The sequence below is a fragment of the Callithrix jacchus genome, chromosome 4, assembly GCF_049354715.1.
Source record: "Callithrix jacchus isolate 240 chromosome 4, calJac240_pri, whole genome shotgun sequence".
NCBI classification, from domain to species: Eukaryota; Metazoa; Chordata; class Mammalia; order Primates; family Cebidae; genus Callithrix; species Callithrix jacchus.
In genome coordinates, this window is record NC_133505.1 from 127,756,054 (window position 1) to 127,775,852 (window position 19,799).

The 19,799-nt window shown below is 37.7% G+C and overlaps 1 protein-coding gene across 8 annotated transcripts in view; it reads right to left on the bottom strand.

Moving 5' to 3' along the window:
- The window catches only part of TBC1D32 (TBC1 domain family member 32), a 245,006-nt gene extending 227,965 nt beyond the window's left edge, over window positions 1-17,041 (bottom strand). For 3 of the 8 annotated variants that reach the window (XR_013534904.1, XM_078370766.1, XM_078370772.1), the window contains exons 1-3: window positions 16,858-17,041; window positions 16,558-16,714; window positions 5,093-5,254 (exon numbers count right to left, since the gene is read on the bottom strand). Coding sequence is in view for 6 of the 8 variants with exons in the window: in XM_078370766.1 (XP_078226892.1) it covers window positions 5,093-5,254; window positions 16,558-16,712 (317 nt within the window). In the remaining 2 variants the exon portion in view is untranslated. The remainder of the gene's footprint in view (window positions 1-5,092; window positions 5,255-16,557; window positions 16,715-16,857) is intronic. The other 5 variants (XM_078370769.1, XM_078370771.1, XM_078370767.1 and 2 more) reach the window with 4 other exon arrangements.
- Window positions 17,042-19,799: the final 2,758 nt, after the last annotated feature.

The window sequence follows — 19,799 nt, forward strand, 5'->3', positions numbered from 1 at the left end:
AACTGTTGACATTTAGGGATGTGGCCAAAGAATTCTCTTTGGAGGAGTGGTAATGCCTGGACACTGCACAGCAGAATTTATATAGGAATGTGATGTTAGGGAACTACAGAAACCTGGCCTTCCTGGGCAGACAAGCAACCTCATGAAGCAGCTCCCTGACACCACAGCCAGGTAAATCCACAAAGATGGGAAAAAACCAGCACAAAGAAGATGAAACCATCAAAGACCAGAACACCTCTTCTCCTTCAAGGCATCACAACTCCTCAACAACACAAGATCACAACTTGACCAAGGAGTGCAACAAATTTGACAGAAACAGGCTTCAGAAGGTGGCTAATAACGAACATTTCTGAGCTAAAGGAATATGTTCTAAGTCAATGCAAAGAAACCAAAAACCTTGAAAAAAAGTTAGACAAAATGCTAATTAACAACCAGCTTAGAGAAGAACATAAACGACTTGATGGAGTTGAAAAACACAGCACAAGAACTACGTGAAGCAAACACAAGTTTTAATAGCCAGATCAATCAAGGAGAAGAAAGGATATCAGAGATTGAAGATCAACTCAATGAAATAAAAAGAGAAGGCAAGACAAAAGAGAAAAGAGTGAAAAGAAATGAACAAAGCCTCCAAGAAATATGGGATTATGCGAAAAGACCTAATCTACGCTTGATCAGTGTACCTGAATATAATGGGGAGAATGAATCCAAGCTGGAAAACATGTTCCAGGATATTATCCAGGAGAACTTCCCAAGCCTAGCAAGGCAGTCCAAATTTCAAATTCAAGAAATACTGAGAACTCCCCAAAGATATTCCTCAAGAAGAACAACCCCAAGGCACATAATCGTCAGATTCACCAGGGTTGAAATGAAGGAAAAAATGCTAAGGGCAGCCAGAGAGAAAAGCCAGAGGGAAGCCAATCAGACTCACAGATCTCTCTGCAGGAACCCTACAAGCCAGAAGAGAGTGGGGGCCAATATTCAACATCCTTAAAGAAAAGAACTTTGAATCCAGAATCTCATATCCTGCCAAACTAAGCTTTGAAAGTGAAGGAGAAATAAAATCCTTTACGGACAAGCAATTATTGAGAGATTTTGTCACCACCAGACCTGCCCTACAAGAGTGCCTGAAAGAAACACTAAGCATGGAAAGCAACAAGTACCAGTCACTGCAAAAGCAAAGGCAAAGACCAAAAATACAATGAAGAAAATGAGTCAACTAATGGGAAAGAAAACCAGTCAGTAACAAAATGGCAGAATCAAATCTACACATAACAATATTAACATTGAATGTAAATGGCCTAAACGCCCCAATCAAAAGACACAGACTGGCAAACTGGGTAAAAAGTCAGAACCCATATGTGTGCTGTATTCAGGAAACCCATCTCACATACAAAGACACACATAGACTCAAAATAAAGGGATAGAAGAAGATTTACCAAGCAAATGGAGAACAAAAAGAAGTAGGGATTACAATCCTAATCTCTGATAAAATGGACTTCAACAAAGATCAAAAGAGACAAAGAAGGACACTACATAATGGTAAAAGGATCAATCCAACAGGAAGAGCTAAGTATCCTAAATACATAGACCCCCCAATGCAGAAGCACCCAGATACATAAAGCAAGTTCTTAATGACCTAAAACGAGATTTAGACTCCCACACAATAATAGTGGGAGACTTCAACACTCCACTGTCAATATTAGATTGATCAATGAGACAGAAAATTAACAAGGATCCAGGACTTGAATGCAGAGCTGGATCAAGTGGACCTAATACACATATACAGAACGCTCCACCCCAAATCCACAGAATATACATTTTTCGCAGCACATTGCACATACTCTAAAATTGACCACATCATTGGAAGCAAATCACTCCTCAGCAAATGCAGAAGAACAGAAATCATAACAAACAGTCTATCAGACCACAGCACAGTCAGACTAGGACTCAGGATCAAGAAACACACGCAAACCTGCACAACCACTTGGAAGCTGAACAACTTGTTTCTGAGTGTCGACTGGAAACTGTCTCAAAAAAAAAGAAATATTAGACTTCCATAGAATCAGCCCAAATGCCCATCAATGATAGACTGGACAAAGAAAATGTGGTACATATACACCATGGAATACTACGTAGCATAAAAAACAAGTTTGTGTCCTTTGTAGGGACTTGGATGAATCTGGAAACCATCATTCTCAGCAAACTAACACAAGAACAGAAAGCCAAACACCGTATGTTCTCACTCATAGGTGGGTGTTGAACAACGAGAACATGTGGACTCAGGACTCAGGGAAAGGAGCATCACACACGGAGGCAGGGAGAGACAGCAGGGGGTGGGGAGGGAGTTGAAGGTGGGGAGGGATAACATGGGGAGAAATCCCAGATACAGTATGCACCTAAAGTAAATAAATTAATCCCAAAAATACAAAATAGCTGGACATGGTGGTGCCTGCCTGTAATCTCAGCTACTCGGGAGGCTGAGGCCGGAGAATTGCTTGAACCTGGGAGGTGAAGGTTGTAGTGAGCCGAGATCGTGCCACTGCACTCTAGCCTGGGCAACAGAGCGAGAGTCTCTCAAAAAAAAAAGGCACTTATTTTTGAGATGGGGTCTTGCTACATAACCCGGGCAGGTCTTAGTGTTTGACCAGAAGCAATTCTCCAACTTTAATGTACCATGTAGCTATTATTACAGGTGTGAACCATGATGCCTGGTTCTCTCATAAAGGGATTTTTGTAAGGAATCAGTGACAGATTTTCTTGGTGTCAGAAGATAAGCAAACAGGGCACCCTTTACTTCCTTGTCTAATTAATGTCACTGTCCATATGAATTTTTACTTTTTATTGTCTACTTCAAATTTATCTGTAATTTTAGATTCACAAATTTAGGACAATATACCAGAATTTACATGTTGTGCCTGAATTAAATTAGATGATTAGTATGCAGGCAGGCAAAAAGGAATTATAAAATTTTAAACAGCTTCTGTTAGCCTATATCTAAAGTATATAATTTATTCCCCAAATATTTGTTTTTCATGAGACTCTTACCATATTCTGCTAAATGTGTGTGTGTGTGTGTGTTTGTGTGTGTGTGTACATATATATATATATATATATATATATATATATATATATTTAATTCAGCAATGTAAGGCTATTCTTTGCTTCTAAACTTGGATTACAGTAGTTTTATTTTGTGTAAAAATAGCCTATATTTAAAAATTGGCACTAGTTTCTTTTAAATGCTTATCTAGTAAAGTTTCTCATTAGCATCTCCAATAAAAATAATAATAATAATACAATCAATTTCCCCAAAAAGGAAGAGCTCTTGTATAAAATAATTTTTTTTTAATTTAACTAATTAAAAGTAAATTAGATTTAATACTTTAAAACACAGTCAGTAATATAAGCTCAGGTATATATCCAAATGTTTCTGATACTGGAAATATGAACCATAGCAGGTCTTCAAATGGCATCACATAATTCAAAATCTTTTCATTATAACTTTGATGAGAAAAAAAAAAAATTAATGATGGCTTCCTGCCTAGGGCTAGTTCCCACCTTGTACCCTGAGATACCAGGAAGGATAGGCTACCAGCAACCCTGAAGTAGAATAATTATTCCAGTTAAATAATTATCTTGTTCTTTTTAATTTTCCTTAAATGTATATATAGCTCACATTTATTTCAGTGTTTAATATTAGAAGTGTTTTCATCCTTATTTAGAAGTTTGGTGATGTTTCTTTGACCAGAAATATGCTGTAGGAACTTAATAACTCTTGTTTATATCCATTAACCTAGACCCCAAAAAAGTGAAGGAGCAAGTCATGCAAATATTTAGGAGAAGAACATTCTAGGTAGCAGGAGCAATATGACTGCAAATCCCTCAGGGAGGGAGGGACTCGGCTTTTTGAGAAAAAAGCAGGCAAGATCATGGTGGCTAGAGCAGTATAAGGGAGAATATGGTAAGAAATGGGGCAGGAGACGGAGCAGAAGGTCCATGGTAGGCCTTGTTGGCTACAAAAATAATTCCGGGTTTTGCTCAGACGGAGATAGGAAGCCTTTGGAGAGTTTGGATGAAAAGGTGTCATGATCTGACTCACTGTTTTCAAGAATCATTCTGGCTGCTACAAGGGAAACAGACTGTGAGGGACAGGGATCGAGTGCTGGAAGGAAGGAAGGGAGGGAGGGAGGGAGGGAGGGAGGGAGGGAGAGAAGGAGGTGAGGAAAGAAGGAAGGAAGGAGGGAGGGAGGGAGGAAAGAAGGAAGGGAGGGAGGTGGGGAAGGAAGGAAGGAAAGAAGGAAGGAAGAGAGGGAGGGAGGGAGGGAGGTGGAGAGGGAAGGAAGGAAAGAAGGGAGGGAGGGAGGTGGGGAAGAAAGGAAGGAAAGAAGGAAGGGAGGGAGGGAGGGAGGTGGGGAAAGAAGGAAGGAAGGAGGAGGGAGGGAGGGAAAAAGGAAGGGAGGGAGAGAGGTGGGAAAGGAAGGAAGGAAGGAAGGAAGGAAGGACAGGAGAAAGGAAGAAAGGGAGGGAAGGGAGAGAGGGAGGGAAGGAGGGGAGGGAGGGAGGAAAAGAAGGAAGGAGGGATGGGAGGGAGGGAGGGAGGAAAGAAGAAAGGAAGGGAGGGAGAAAAAAGGAAGGAAGGATGGGAGGGAGGGAGGAAAGAAGGAAGGAAGGGGGGAAGGAAAAGAAGGAAGGAAGGATGGGAGGGAGGGAGGGAGGCAAGAAGGAAGGAAGGGAGGGAGGGAGATGAGGAAGGAAGGGAGGGAGGGAGGAAGGAAGGGAGGGAGGGAAGGAGGGAGGGAGGGAGGTGGAAGAAGGAAGGAAGGGAGGGAGGAAGGGAGGGAAGGAGGAAAGGAAGGAAGGATGGGAGGGAGGGAGAGAGGGAGGGAGGAAGGAAGGAAGGGAGGGAGGGAGGGAGGGAGGGATGTGGGGAAAGAAGGAAGGAAGGGAGGGAGGGAGGAAGGAGAGAGAAGGAAGGGAGGTAGGGAGGAAGGAGAGAGAAGGAAGGGAGGGAGGGACGGAAGAGAGAAGGAAAGAAGGAAGGGGTCTTGTTGAAGGATAAGTTATTTGAAAATATTATTATGGGCATACTCACTCTTCGGATTCCTGAGTTCTTTTACTAACGTGCTGTACAACTGTGTCATAGCCACATTCTTCACCCTGATTCTCATCAGATGTGCATTTTTCCATTTCTTCTTCGATCATAGAACCCAAAGTGGTGCATATATGCTGTCTAAGGTATTTCACAAATTCATAGCTGAAACAAATATTTAGAAAATGCAGTAAATATCATAAGCATATTCAGGAGCAAAGGTCAACATAGAAAGGAAACATTAAGATTTCTTACCTTTACTAGGATTTAATTGGTCATTCCTCACAAACCATCTAGCTAATCTACAAATTTTTGGCTTTTTTTTTTTCAGGGACACTGGGCAAAAATCATCATTTAAAGATCAACAGAGTAGGGAAAAGCGAATTTCAGAAGCCCAAACTTCAGTTGGTTAGAAGTCTCTTCACATTTCTTTTTTATGCTCCTATCTTAAACATGTGACAGTGAAGAGTATGGAAAGCAGTTGTTAAGGATTTTCAGTTATTCAAGATGAGGAGGAAAATCATCTAGAATATAGTAACCATTAAATAGGAATTTAGAAAAAGTTAGCTTCCATCATCACAAGAGTTTTGTGTACATTTTGAAAGTAGCAACTAATGTAACTTCCACCTAAACAGTTCTTACCTTACTAAGGTTATCACTATTATTAAATTCAAGGCACATTTTGTCTTGGTATTAAAGCCCTCAGAGATTCCAATTTATCACACCAGATCTACGTCCCGTTACTACCTACACATGCCTAACTCTCCATGTGATTTTTATTCCCAATACCTTTGAAAACATTGTTTCACCCACTTAGAGTGTTTTGCCACCACTCCTATAGATTATCTTCTACAGCCTAAAATGCTACCTTCTGATAAAAGCTTTCCTTGTTTCTCAACAATTGATATCCTTTCTCACCTAAGACTCAAAAGTACTCTGTCCTCTATCAGCATTCAAAGCACTTTCTTGGATGCAGTTATATGACCTGCTTTATCGTCTACTTGGTTCCTGACCACCTCTAAGCCCAGATGTCTACATTGTTTATAGACTTGACAACAGAACAAATCCACTTGTCTATGATCTGAAATATTCTGTACATAGTAGACACTTTATAAACATTTGTTAGATTGAAATACAGCACTGGGGAAAGGTTTATCTCTTCATTTTCTACACCAGTGGCTGTGAATTTGAACTTATCTTTTCTAAATGTTGGTTTTCGTTGTTAATTCCTCATTCATTTAATGTCTATTAACACATTTCTGATGACATCATGCTATAATTACCCGACATATATGGCTTCATATCCTTCCTATAATCTAGTATAAGAAAAAAGAAGAGGAATGAAAAGAAAAAAAAAAAGGAAGTATAAAGCAAAAAGCACTCCCCTCTTTCTACCTACGCACAATTTTGGCACTAACAGCATTGTTTTTTAAGACTTTCAAACCTGAAAACATGGAATGCTCGTTCATGTCTGCATCTTCTGTACCCCTTGCCCATCAACTCAATCATATCCATTCAGCCACCAATACATGTCAATGTTTCCTGTACCTCCCTGACTTTTATCACTGCCTCCCTTTTTTCTCTATCAATCAGTTCAAAGCCATATCACTTCACACAGAGATTACTGCAGCGGCCTTCTTGTCTTCTCACTTCTCTCTCTTCTCTTCCATCTCATATTCATCCCAAACACTGTAGTCATATTAGCCTTCCAAAATAACTGATTTTATTAGTTTGGTTACAGCTAGAGCCATTTTACTCATACTGTATCATGCATGCACATAATGCCTCAATAAATATTTGCTGAATTAAAACGAAATTATTGGCTGCCTATTATCTTTCATGATCAAATACAGCTTCCTTGGCCTGGACTTTAAATATCTAATCAATCAAATCTCTTCATAAGAGTATCTCTACTAAAACGAGGCTGCATTCAATATTCCCAACAAACCTCCAACCATGTTGCTCTTCTTATAAGAAAGTGATAAACTGGTCAGGCACGGTGGCTCACGCCTGAAATCCCAGCACTTTGAGAGGCTGAGGCAGGCAGATCATGAGGTCAGGAGATCAAGACCATCCTGGCCAACATGGTGAAACCCCGTCTCTACTAAAAATACAAAAATTATTTGGGTGTGGTGGCATAAGCCTGTAGTCCCAGCTACCCAGGAGGCTGAAGCTGAAGAATTGCTTAAACCCGGGAGGCAGAGGTTTCAGTGAGCCGAGATCGCGTCACTGTACTCCAGCCTGGTGACAGAGTGAGGTGCCATCTCAAAAAAAAAAAAAGTAATAAACTAACTTTAAGTGACTACCATGCTAAAGTCTGTGCTAAGCACTTTATTAATCTTTTATTTACCATATGTTAAGCAAAATAGCTGAGGACACAGATTCAAAACATGAAAAACCTGTTAAATTCATAAGCTACCAATTTGGTCACTTTACTCCAAAGCCCATGTTACTCCCATTAATCCCATAATCCTACACTGTCCCAAAGATATAAAAATATCAACAATGTTGTATTTTGTAGTTGTAAATTGAGTGAAAAGGGAAATAAATGTAATACTCAGATCTTTACCAATTTGTATATTATTTCAATTTCTTTCATTTTGAGAGAAAAATTAACATTTTAGTCTCTAAAAATTACAACTGGCATATTAAAAGTATAATTTACTTAAATATTTAAATTATTGATTGAATTTACTTTAAAATGTTCAATATATGCATTAAGGGAGTAACTATTAAGAAGAGCAGAAGAGGAAGATGAAGCTATTTTGTAAATCTAATGTCCTATAATATTAGATTGAAATAGCAAACATTAATTTTCAGAAATACAGCCCAAGAAAAGCAAAATCCAAAGCTCACGGAATCAAATATCATAGAAAACAGACTCTAATCATCATCTAAATAGTTTGTGCTTTTGGTAATTCATCACTGCCTTACATTATTTGAAGATCTTCCCATATACATGGAAACTTCCTATCTACACTAAATATTAACTTATTATTTCATTTGTGTATGTCCAATTATAAACCAAATATTTGCAAATTCTATACAAACAGTGAAATCACACAGGTAAGAAAAAGAATTCAAAAATTAAGGTTTCAAGAGAACCCTAAAGATGTTCTCAATTGCATCATATCTGACAATCCCCATCCTGCTTCTACACACAGTCGGCTCTGAGACAGAGTTGGCAGATGTGCATGATCATGTAAGTCAAAATAGGCTCTTAGTTCTCCACCAAAACCATGCCTTCACAACCAGGAACCCAATGAACCAAGAATCAGAACATCTGATATTTCAATTCCATAAAAGTATCACTGCTTTCTTTGAAACATCTTTAAAAATGAAAAAATAAAAATCCTAGAATGGATCACCCTTTCAACCCAACCATTATGACCTCACATCCAGCCTTTTACTACCAGGCAAAGAAAGAGAAAAACGAATGTGACAGGAAGTACAGAGAGAGGAGACTGGAGAGGTCCTTAAACTCTACTTCCTTCACAATCCTGCCCAAAGTTAGTCAGTCAGACACACCAGTGTTTTCCTCCACACCTCTGAAATATTTAGCAGCAAATGGAAGATGGGGATAGTCCAAATTTTTTCTCTGAAACAGAAGGAAGAGCTCCTCTGAAGATGAATTCTACATCTCACCACCAATATCTATGATGGAAAGACAGAATTATCCTTATTTCTTTGTTTTTATCAGCCAATTAGAAGAAATGAATATTTAACTAAGAAGTATAACTCTTGGGTATGCTTTGTTATGAAGCCCAATCTGTAAGCAACACAAAGGATATATCTGTCAATGAGACCATATGGAAATTTAACACAGGCACTTTAACAAAATGTAGTCAATAAAGCTAAGAAAACACAATTCTAAGATAAAAGACACATTAAAAAAATCCCTACAGAGAAGGAAGGGATAGAGAGAGATTCTTAAAGGATACAAAATTATAGCTAGACAGGAGGAATAAGTTTATGTTCTATTCCACTGTAGGATGACTATAGTAACAATAATGCATTATATAGCTTCGAATACCTACAAGAAAGATGGTGAATTAAATGATAAATGTCTCAGATGATGAATATGCTAATTACCATGATTTGATCACTCTCCGTGAATGGAAACATCACTGTGTACTTCACAAATATGTTCAATTATTGTTTGTCATTTTAAAAGTAAAATTCATTTTTTTAAAAAATCTCCACTATTTAGCAACAGCTGTAAACAGCAAATATCCTGAAAAGCTTTTAAATCTACTCTGTGGATATTTAAATAACCTCATGCTTTTTTCTAGTGACATAATTTTTACCTGTAACCACAGTAATAGCTCCAGAAGACTCATTCAAAATGCTTCTAGGTTTTCATCTAAGTTCTAAATTAAATGAACCCAAGGTTAAAACCTCTTGTTTTAAGAGGTTATTGCTCTTTTCAAAAGAATCTTCTAGAAAAAAAAAGTCTTCAGGGATGGAAAGGCCGTTTATCATGAAAGGACTGCCAGGCTGCCTCTATACCCTCTGGGTGTTCTGCTGACTCAGGGACCACTGAGAAACTTTGAGAGCCTCCAATCCCAAATAACGAACATAGTCATTTCTTCAAGTGGGCCTTCTACTCTTTAGGTAAGAGTACCCAAGACTGCAAGTTCTCATCCAACAATCAATTTTGCATTGTTTCTTTTACCATCGGAATTCATGGCAGTACCCCATAAAATACTAAATAAAGTGGCTAATGGTGTCCCAGGATAGAAAATATTGTTACGACGATGAGAACAACAGATACTGGGACTCTAAAAGATAGAAGATAGGGAGGAAGCAAGAGTTTAAAAAAACTACCTATCAAGGCACTATGTTTACTATTTAGGCAACATGACCAATAGAAGCCCAAACCTCAGCATCATGAAATATACCCATGTTAACAAACCTAGGCATGAACTCCCTGAATCTAAAAAAAGAAAATCATTATTGCAATGGAGCAGGGAAAAACACAGTTCTACAAAATTAAATACTGTGTTTCCCACACTGTAATCCTGATAGCGCTGGTGCTATGTACTATCTCTGATGAAATCTGTATCTCATCCCAAAGATTGACAGTAACCACCGATTTTTAAATCAAATATTACCATTGCATCACTTTTAGAAAATAACCTGGAGGTATAACATATTCTAGTTATTTTGTATAAAAGCTCTGGATGCCTCAAGAAGACTTTCAAAAGGTCCCTATACTTATCCCAGGGGTTGCAAAGTCAGACGCTACAGAGGGAAGCTAGCCATGTATGAGAGAGAATGGATACAGGCTGTGGTGAGATGAAGACATGCCCCAACTAAGGCAAGGCTTCCATACAATTCCAGCAACTTGTCTCTAAGAAATATGAGCCTGGTGATAACCTGTTATGTTTGAAGGAAAGCTAGAAAACTGACTTTTAAATGTTATCGCTCAATTTTGAAATGATGCTTTCCTTCTTCTTTTTTAATGTAGTCAAAGTAAACATGTCCACAAACCAAATATGGCCTGCAGGATGCTACTTTGACCTTTCTATACCCTCTGTTTCCGAGAATTACAAAATTCTAGTCAGTAAACATACTGGTGAATGTCCTGTATGTTTAAAATTTCTATTCAAGAAATACAAAATCTCTCTGAAAAATCTATATGTGCTTAATAACTTATTTTAAAATATCCTTACTAGGTTGAGTTTAAATCAATTCTGCTACAATTTAGGTCCTATCCTTTCAGATCTTTAAGCAGGCTGTTAACATTTTCAGATTTCACATATTCCAATTGTGCTTAAAATATAAAGACTGTAATAGGAATAATATAGTTTTGACTGACATGGGTTACAATAAATACAACTTCCATCTATTTCTATTTTAATTAAAGTCTACTACTATTCATTATTCATTTTAAAATTTTCTAATGACTGCTTTTACTACAGTTTTTGTTTTGTTTTGTTTGTTTTTTGGGACAGAGTTTTGCTCTTCTTGCCCAGGCTGGAGTGCGATGGCGAGATCTTGGCTCACCACAACCTCAATGTTCCGGGTTCAAGCAATTCTCCTGCCTCAGCCTTCCGAGTAGCTGGGATTACAGCTATGTGCCACCATGCCTGGCTAATTTTGTATTTTGGGGTTTCTCCATGTTAATCAAGCTGGTCTTGAACTCCTGATCTCAGACGCTCCACCCGCCTCTGGCTCCCAAAGTGCTGGGGTTACAGCCATGAGCAATCGCTACAGTTTTTAAAAAGATAGAGTCTGTACAATGAATAAACAAGTTTATAATTGTTATACTTCTTTTAATAATCTATGAAGCAGGTTTGCTTCATGTTCAAATTCCGAAGTATATACTGACCAATCTTGCAACCTTAGGCAAAACACCTGACCTTACTAAATTTCAGTCTCCCACTGCTTAATGGTGAGGATAATCCTAAAATTAAAATGTTTTATTATAGAATAGTGTTTTCATATACTTTGACATTTTTCTCACTGAAGATACTATACATACATTTGACTAACCCTGTTACTTTAGAATTTAATGAGAAAAAATAAAAATGTGGTTCCAATGACACTATTATTAAATGAATGCAAAATATCTTTTACAAAATATTCTTCAAAGAGGGACATTAAAACCTAAGAGGACAGCTATTTGTTAATAAAGAAAGACATGTGGAGTGGAGCTCACCACATTTCAGAAGCAGCTCAATTAAAATACACAGCAATGTATCTGATCATTCATCACTAGTAACTGATGATTTGAAATTCTTCACATTTATATAGAAAAATTACCAAGTAGAGTAAAAGAACATTCACTTCTTCCATTCTTTTTTCTCCAGACTTCTTACCTATATTTTCCAAGAAAATGCAATTGTTTTCTATGATAAACTTCTGACATGTTCAGAATGTTTATATAAAAATATGGAGAGGTACACAAGTTACTCTTACAACATAAGGACATTAAAAAACCTAATTGATACAACTTTGTTTCAAAAAAGTCATCCTTCCAGCTATTTATAAAAGTAAGAAATATTCAATCATATATGGAAATAATTATCACTAATGATGTTTTTTAAAAGTATTTTATTAGTGGTTATGGATTATAATTAGTGGTTATAATGCTGACATGAGGAATTCTTAAAATAGGTTATATTTCAGAATCACAGAATTTGTTACATGACAAACTTAAGCTTATATATCACATTAGTGTATAAAAGGCCATGGAGTAGAAAGAACGAGTATTTTACATCTCCTACAACTTTTCAGGCCAAAAAAATAAGCTTTTGGCTCATGATAAACAGTTACAAGGAATTCATTCATTAATTATAGAAGCACACATAATTCTTGGTAATTTCTCCATACAGGTATATCACCTTACAGAAATAATATTTTTTTACTTTATTTTATTTTGTTTATTTTGAGACAGGGTCTTGCTCTGTTGCCTAGGCTCACTGCAGCCTTAACATTCTGGGCTCAAGAGATCCTCCCGCCCCAGCCTTGTTAAGTAGCTGGGACTACAGGCTCACGCCACTGTACTCAACTAATTTTTATATTTTTTGTAGAGACAGGGTTTTGTCATGTTGTCCAAGCTGGTCTTGAACTCCTGGTGTTAAGTGATCTGCCCACCCAGATCTTCCAAAGTGCTGGGATTACAGGCGTGAGCCACTGAGCCCAGCCCAGAAGGAATATTTTCCTGAAGTTACCACTTAAACATACTAGAGTTTCCTGATTAAAAAGTCCCTGGTAAATTCTTCTGTAAAACAAAGAGTAATACCCAATTCAATCAATATTACTGTGGTCCTTCTGTATCAAAAACTTATCAAGTGAGAAGGCTACAAAGGTGAGCCTCTTCATTAGAGACTGTTAAAATTATTAGAATTAGTAAGTATTTTTAAAAACAATAAAACACCATTTTTCATTGAAATGCCAGTAACTATGCTCTAATTCTGAGGTCTCAACTCTAACTGCACATTACTTACACAGAAACTTTGTTTTAAAACCACCAAGGCCCGGCCTCTACCACTTCTCCTTGGCCAAAACCCCCAGGAAATTTGATTCATCTGTGGTGAGGACCAAGCATCAGTATTTTTCTAAATGGCCCCCAGATGATTCCAGTGCAGCAAAGGCTGAAAAGCAATGCTGCTTTATAGGGAGCCAGTCTGCACCTAAAAATTTACACAACACAAACACACATAATGAAACCAACGTCCTCTTCTCTCTCTTCTCTCCCACCAGGCCTCAAATCATTGCTGCCATTCTTAGAGAAAAGTATAAGCGCTTTGATCTCTTAGAGAGTATGTACAGTTTACAGCAGAAAAAGAAAAGTGCCTATGAAAAGCAGAGACAGTATGTTAGCTGTCCCATAGAATGAATGCCTAGATATGGCTGTACTGCCTACACTTCAGTTTCTCCCCAACTGATATTTTCCCTCACTTTATTATACTGCCTGAAATTACATCAACTGTCTTAAAAACCATCTTCTTACAAAATGTTAACAGTCCAGTAACAGTTTCCCTGTAATCTTTTTTTTTTTGTTTGAGATGGTGTCTCTCCCTCTGTCACCCAGACTGGAGTACAGTGGCACGATCTCGGCTCACTGCAACTTTCGAGTGCTGGGATTCTCCTGCCTCAGCCTCCGCCATAATGCCCAGTTAATTTTTTCTTTTGTATTTTCAGTAGAGACAGGGTTTCACCATGTTGGCCAGGCTAGTCTTGAACTCATTACCTCATGTAATCCATCTGCCTTGGCCTCTCGATGTTCTGGGATTACAGGCATGAGCCACCACACCCAGCCTCCCCTATATGTCTTTTAATGAGATTATTTTTGTTGATAATTACAGGCCAACATCACTTGGATTTAAGAAATCAATGTTCTAATAGTGCAGATGGAAAAATGAATAATTCTGAAATAAACACTTTGGAAAGGAAAACACACCTAAGTGACTGTAGAACATTAAGTGTTGAAGGAGAGTTAGGTCACTGAAAGACAAATGAAAATATGAGCACCTGAAATAACTGACCTTTAAAATCCCTTCCAACTCTGAAATTGTAAAAGTCATGAAAATGCCAGTTAAGCAGCTCCTCTTCTCCTTTCACACATGAAAGAGTTCCCTCCTCCTAAGACACAGATCTCAGGCTAGTGCAGCTAAGATATTTTGAATTTATCCTATTTTTAAGACTAAAAATGACTTTTAGGATTCTAAGCCAAGTCTTACTTTTAAACTAGCTATAATTTGAGTGTGCCTGTATTGTTTTTTTAGGCAGGCCACAAGTAAATCGCTTTAGTAAATAGTAACTATTAATTGTGCATGTCATTCAACAAGCATTTATTTAATCTACCTAATGAACTATTGAAGAGTAAATACAGTATTACAAGAGTCATTAGACTTCTGAGAGGAACTACAATGATCCAATTTTAACTTGAAAAAACATTTTTAAATGGATACAGCTAAAGCAATAATTATAGGCAAATGTGTAGCTTTAAAGGCTTCTACTAGAAAAGAGAAAAGAGTTTCAAATTAATAAGCTAGAATCCAGTACAATAAGGTTAAAGGTTTCCCACATAAAAAAAAATAAAGGGCAGAAATTAATAAAACAAAAAATAATATATGTGTTTACATAACAGAAGGGAGGAGAAAAGGCCAAAAGTTGGTTCTTTGAAAAGGCTAATAAAATAAACTTCTAGCATAACAGATGAAGAGCAAAAGTGGGAAGACACAAATAAATAATGAAAAGGAACATGACTACAGATACTGGAAATACTCAAAAGATAACAGGATATTCATGGAAACCTTTATATAAATAAGTTTGAAAATATACATGAAATGGCCAAATTCCCAGAATATGGTCCTAGCAAAAACTTACTCAGTAATTTACAGATTATTTAAACAACCTCATGTAAAATAAAAACCAGAAATGAAATCCCAAACATAATGCTTGACGTGGATGTGTGAGGTAAATTATCATTACATGAGCTAACAAAACATTTATCACCCAACCTATATTTGAAAAAGTTCTAATTTTTCTTTAATCCACTGTTTAATAAATCTGTAGGTAACCAATAAAAGCTAGTTTCTGGTAGCTCCAGAATAAATAACCTTATCATCTAATAACAGGTATTAACAGTGAATTTAATGAGAAAATAAAGAAAATCATGGAAATTCAAAACAAATCATACATATAATCAGAAATACTAGAGAAACTAGAAACTTTATATTAATGAAGATTCCTTCCACGCTTTTTAAAACTCAATTGAGAAAGTAGTAAAAACTGTAAATACTCCCCTATAAAACTGCAAATAAACACAAACGTGTGCATAGAATTTTAAAGAACTCAAAAATACCCTGCTGCACATATAATATTGGTAGGTATTCCAGATAAGCAGAACTTCAGGGTACCCATGAATATCCAAGAGTCAGTAAAGGCAGTTTAACTAGAAAAATTTCCAGTGTCGTCTCTGTCAGATCAAAATGAAATGCGAACACTAGATTAAAAATACTACTAATAGTAATGAATGGAGGCACCTGGAGGTAGACTTTATATGAACCAAATCAAAAGAAAAACATAGGTCTCCAAAGATTTTCAAGTTCTACTTCAAATGGCACCTCACTCATTAAACGTCTTTTCCCTACTGCTCCCACGAGCAAAGCATTCTGTCCCCCTTCTCTGTCACTTACATTTCTGACACGTATCACAGACATTTAGTTATGTGGCTTACCCCTTTAGAGAAACTTAAAAAACTATTCCAGTAGAAACTAATGATCTCACTTCCATATTCCCTTTGCAGTGCTCAGAGTGAATAATTTGTGCAGCCACTGAAAAATGTAAGCAAAGGAGCTAAGATCGCTGGAACTCACTGCTTTTAGCAAAGTACAGGAATCCCTTGAAATCGTGAAGTATTCTTTCAAAGAGATTACTGCGCTGCCCGGGTGAGCCTCGGGGAATGGATTATTAGGATATGCTGGTTTTATCAGTAAAAACAGGAGGGCAGCGGCCCGCGGTGGCTCACACCTGTAATCTCAGCACTTTGGGAGGCCGAGACCGGCAGATCACTTGGGGTCAAGAGTTCAAGACCAGCCTGGCCAACACGGTGAAACCCATCTCTACTAAATATACACAAATTGGCCGGGTCCAGTGGCGGGCACTTGTAATCCCAGCTACTCGGGAGGCTAAGGCTGGAGAATCACTTGAACCCGGAAGGTGAAGGCTGCAGTGAGCCCAGATCGTCCTATTGCACTCCAGCAGGGGCGACAGAGCGAGACTCCCCCGCAAAAAAATACAGAGAGAGAGAGAGACAGAGAGAGGTGGCAGAAGCTTTAGGAAATAAGAATAAATGTTAAATAAATTCGATGTTTTGGCAAATAAAAGAAAACGTAAACCTACAAGTCGGGCACTATTTTAACAACAATAATCAAATTAATATTATCGACCCTTCTCTGGACCTTCTCTGGATCAATGATATTGTAGGCTTAAGACATCAAAAGCAATTTTACTTGTGAAAATTTTCATCAGTTTCCTCCAGATGTAAAAGAATCTCCTCGGCACACTCCAGGGAGGGGGCACCCGTGATTTTCTCCTTCACGCTCTGGAACAGCTGCCTCAGCATTGCCTGCACCATCGCTAGGTCCTCGCTGGAGAAAGGGGTCATCCCTGTGGGAATCAAACGCCCACTCTCGTAACTTTGGGTCCGAGCAAAACCTGCGCACTGCGCACGCGCATCCCCACCCAGCCCAGGATACACGCGCCGTCGTTCCCAAGGAGACCGCGGCGAGCGCTTGTGAGTGGGCCCTCACCTGCCCGCGCGTCATTTCGGAAAACGAGTCACCTTACTTTGGGGAAGCAGGGATCCGCGAGGTCTCGCCTCTGGTACTCGTCGTTGCTAGCCTTCAGTACCAACAGACCTCAGGCTCTCCCGGCTAACAACACAAGAGACATCAGGAATGATCTGATGGGAGGACCCGACGACGCAACGTCAGCGATGCGCGTGACGTCAGCTCGTTGATGAGTCTTCCTCGGTGGGAGGACGTGCCACCAGGTGACCTGCGGCGTCCAGAAAATGTTCGGATCAGTCACTCTCCCTCGCTGCCGCGTTGTAGATGGGAGGGAAGAAAGTCCGAAGAGAAAGTGATCAGTAAAAGAAAGATAGTAGAAGTGAAACTGAAAGTAGCCTGACGAGCCTGAAGTGAAAAGTGAAGAGTATTGAAAAGTTGCAGTGTCGTTTTCCTCTAACAGCTAACACCTATTGAGTTCCTACGCCTTCCCACTTTCCTCACGGAGCAGCTCGCTGGGAGTTAGGAAGCCTCCATCACTGAATAACAGAAAAAGAAATTAACGATTACGATACAGTGCAGTGAAATGTCACGCTAGGGAAAAAAAAAAATGTGCCAAGTAGGTGCTGTGGAGACCCAGAATTACACTTCAACCCAATAGAGGAATTGAGGAAAGAAGCAAAGAGAGCAAACAGGACATGCAAAGAACTGGAGCCTCAAGTGTAGGCACTTGAGGTAATAGGGTTAGAAAGAGGAGGTGAGGAAGCTAAAGAAGTAAATTGGTGACATCTGGAAGGGTCTAATCTGTTGGCACGTTCAGGGATTCGAGATTTTCCTGCAAGTAGTAGGATGCAATTGAATTCCGAGAAACACCATGTGATATCATATACAAAGATTATTCTGCAGGAAGCTGCAGTGGATCTTCATGGTCCCTCATCCAGTTACCAGTCTAGATCAATTCACCAGACCATGGTTGTGTCCAGGCTGTAAGGAGCCGTCCCACTGATGAGTGGTTCAATGTCAATGAATTCTCCTTTATCCAGTCTTATATTTTACTTCCCTAGTATCAGGTACACATCACATATTAGCCAGGATTCATGTCCTCTTTGATGTTTACGCTATTACTTTCAGAATCAAAGGTATGATACATTTTTGCCAGTTCTAGCAGCATGTAACTTCATGAAATGTATGCTAAATCTTGATTGTTTACTGCATAGGGGAAAAAATAATAGCAGAATAGGCATATTTGCAACTTTATTTGTGGGTAATCGTTAAAACCCAATATGTATATGTGCATGTCTGTGTGTACACAGAGTTACCAGCAATGTAACAGCTGCATATTCAAATTAACACAGATGGTTGTATTGACAACTCAGACACGAAGACTTAGATACCCATTAGTGATGTGATTTTCTGAAATAGTAAATAAACTATTATTGGTAAAATTCAGAACAAATTTCCTTGTTTACATGGCTTTTGCATTCCTGAAAAATTCAGTGTATTAAAACTGTGCCAAATATTCCATTTATATTTATATGTTTATATTTCTAATTCCATGTTTATAAGTATTGTATTTATTTATATACATGGAATTAGGTCCTATTTATAAACATTGTATCTATTTATATACATGGAGTTCAATCCTAGACTCAGATATTTATCAAGAGCATTTTTTCTACATGAAATATCCAAAAGAACCATTGAAACCACTGAGAGTCATGTAAGAACCAGAACAATCCTTTTGTGCACATGATAGTCCCGGGTGTATTTCAAGGTGTTTAAGTGTCCCTGTCTCACACTACAGATGCCAGTAAGTGCCCTCAAGCCACTGTGATGACAAAATGTCCCCACATATTTCAAAAAGCCTTCTAAGGGAGAATAGAACTACACAGATTAAGAACTACTGTTCTAAATATTAAACTTTCGGAAGAAGGAAAATAAACTTAGAATACCTGAGATACAAGGAAAGAGGGCAAAAACAGAGGAGGGATGCTTTAAGGTAAAATTCAATTAATATTGTCTACATAAAATAATGATTATAAAATATTCCTATTTGTGAATATTAAAACTACATAGTATTAAAATACTAGAAACATTTATTAGAAGGTAGGAAATAGAATAAGTTGAAATGTTCTGTAATCTTTGTATTTTTGTGGGTTTTTTCTTTTTTCAGAGCTGGGGTCTTACTATGTTGCCTAGTCTGAACTCAAATTCCTGGGCTCAGATGATCCCCCTTCAGACTCCCAAGTAGCTAGGACTGCAGATATGTGCCACTGCACTCAGCACCTTGTATTTTTCAAAAGAGAGTTTGAGATGTTACACTTGACTAAATCAACATAATAAAATTTAAATTGTAACCACTTGAAAATTAGAAATAGAAAATTTTTATTTAAAAAATTGAGACAAAAATTAAATAAGGAGAGAAAACAATCAATAGATTTAAAAAAGAAAGAAAAAGGAAGCTTAGAAAAGAAAAATAAAAACGTACTAAGAAATATTATAGAAAAGGCCCAAAACACTGATAAATTTAAATGAACTCAATACTCCACTTAAAAGCCAAAACTGCCAGACTGGATTTTAAAATGACCAACTCTATGCTATTTATTAGAATCCTAACAACCTAGAAAAGTAAGAATTGAAAAGATGGAAAAAAAGATAAAACAGGTGAATATTATCCAAAATAAAGCTGTTGACGCTATACTCGTATCAGCAAAAATAAGCTTAAATAGATGTTAGGGATACAGAGTGTCATATAATTCTTAAAAGTAGTTTAATTCAACAGGAAAATACAAAAATGTTGAACTTAGAATATTTTGAGAATTTTGAATAAGTAAACAAAGTTCTTGAACTCTTCAAAAGTTTTTAATATTTTTAATATTTTCCAGAGAATATTTCTTCACATGTTCTTACATATCCTTAAATAAGATGCACTCAACTTAAGAAGCTGAATTCCTAATATAGCCGTT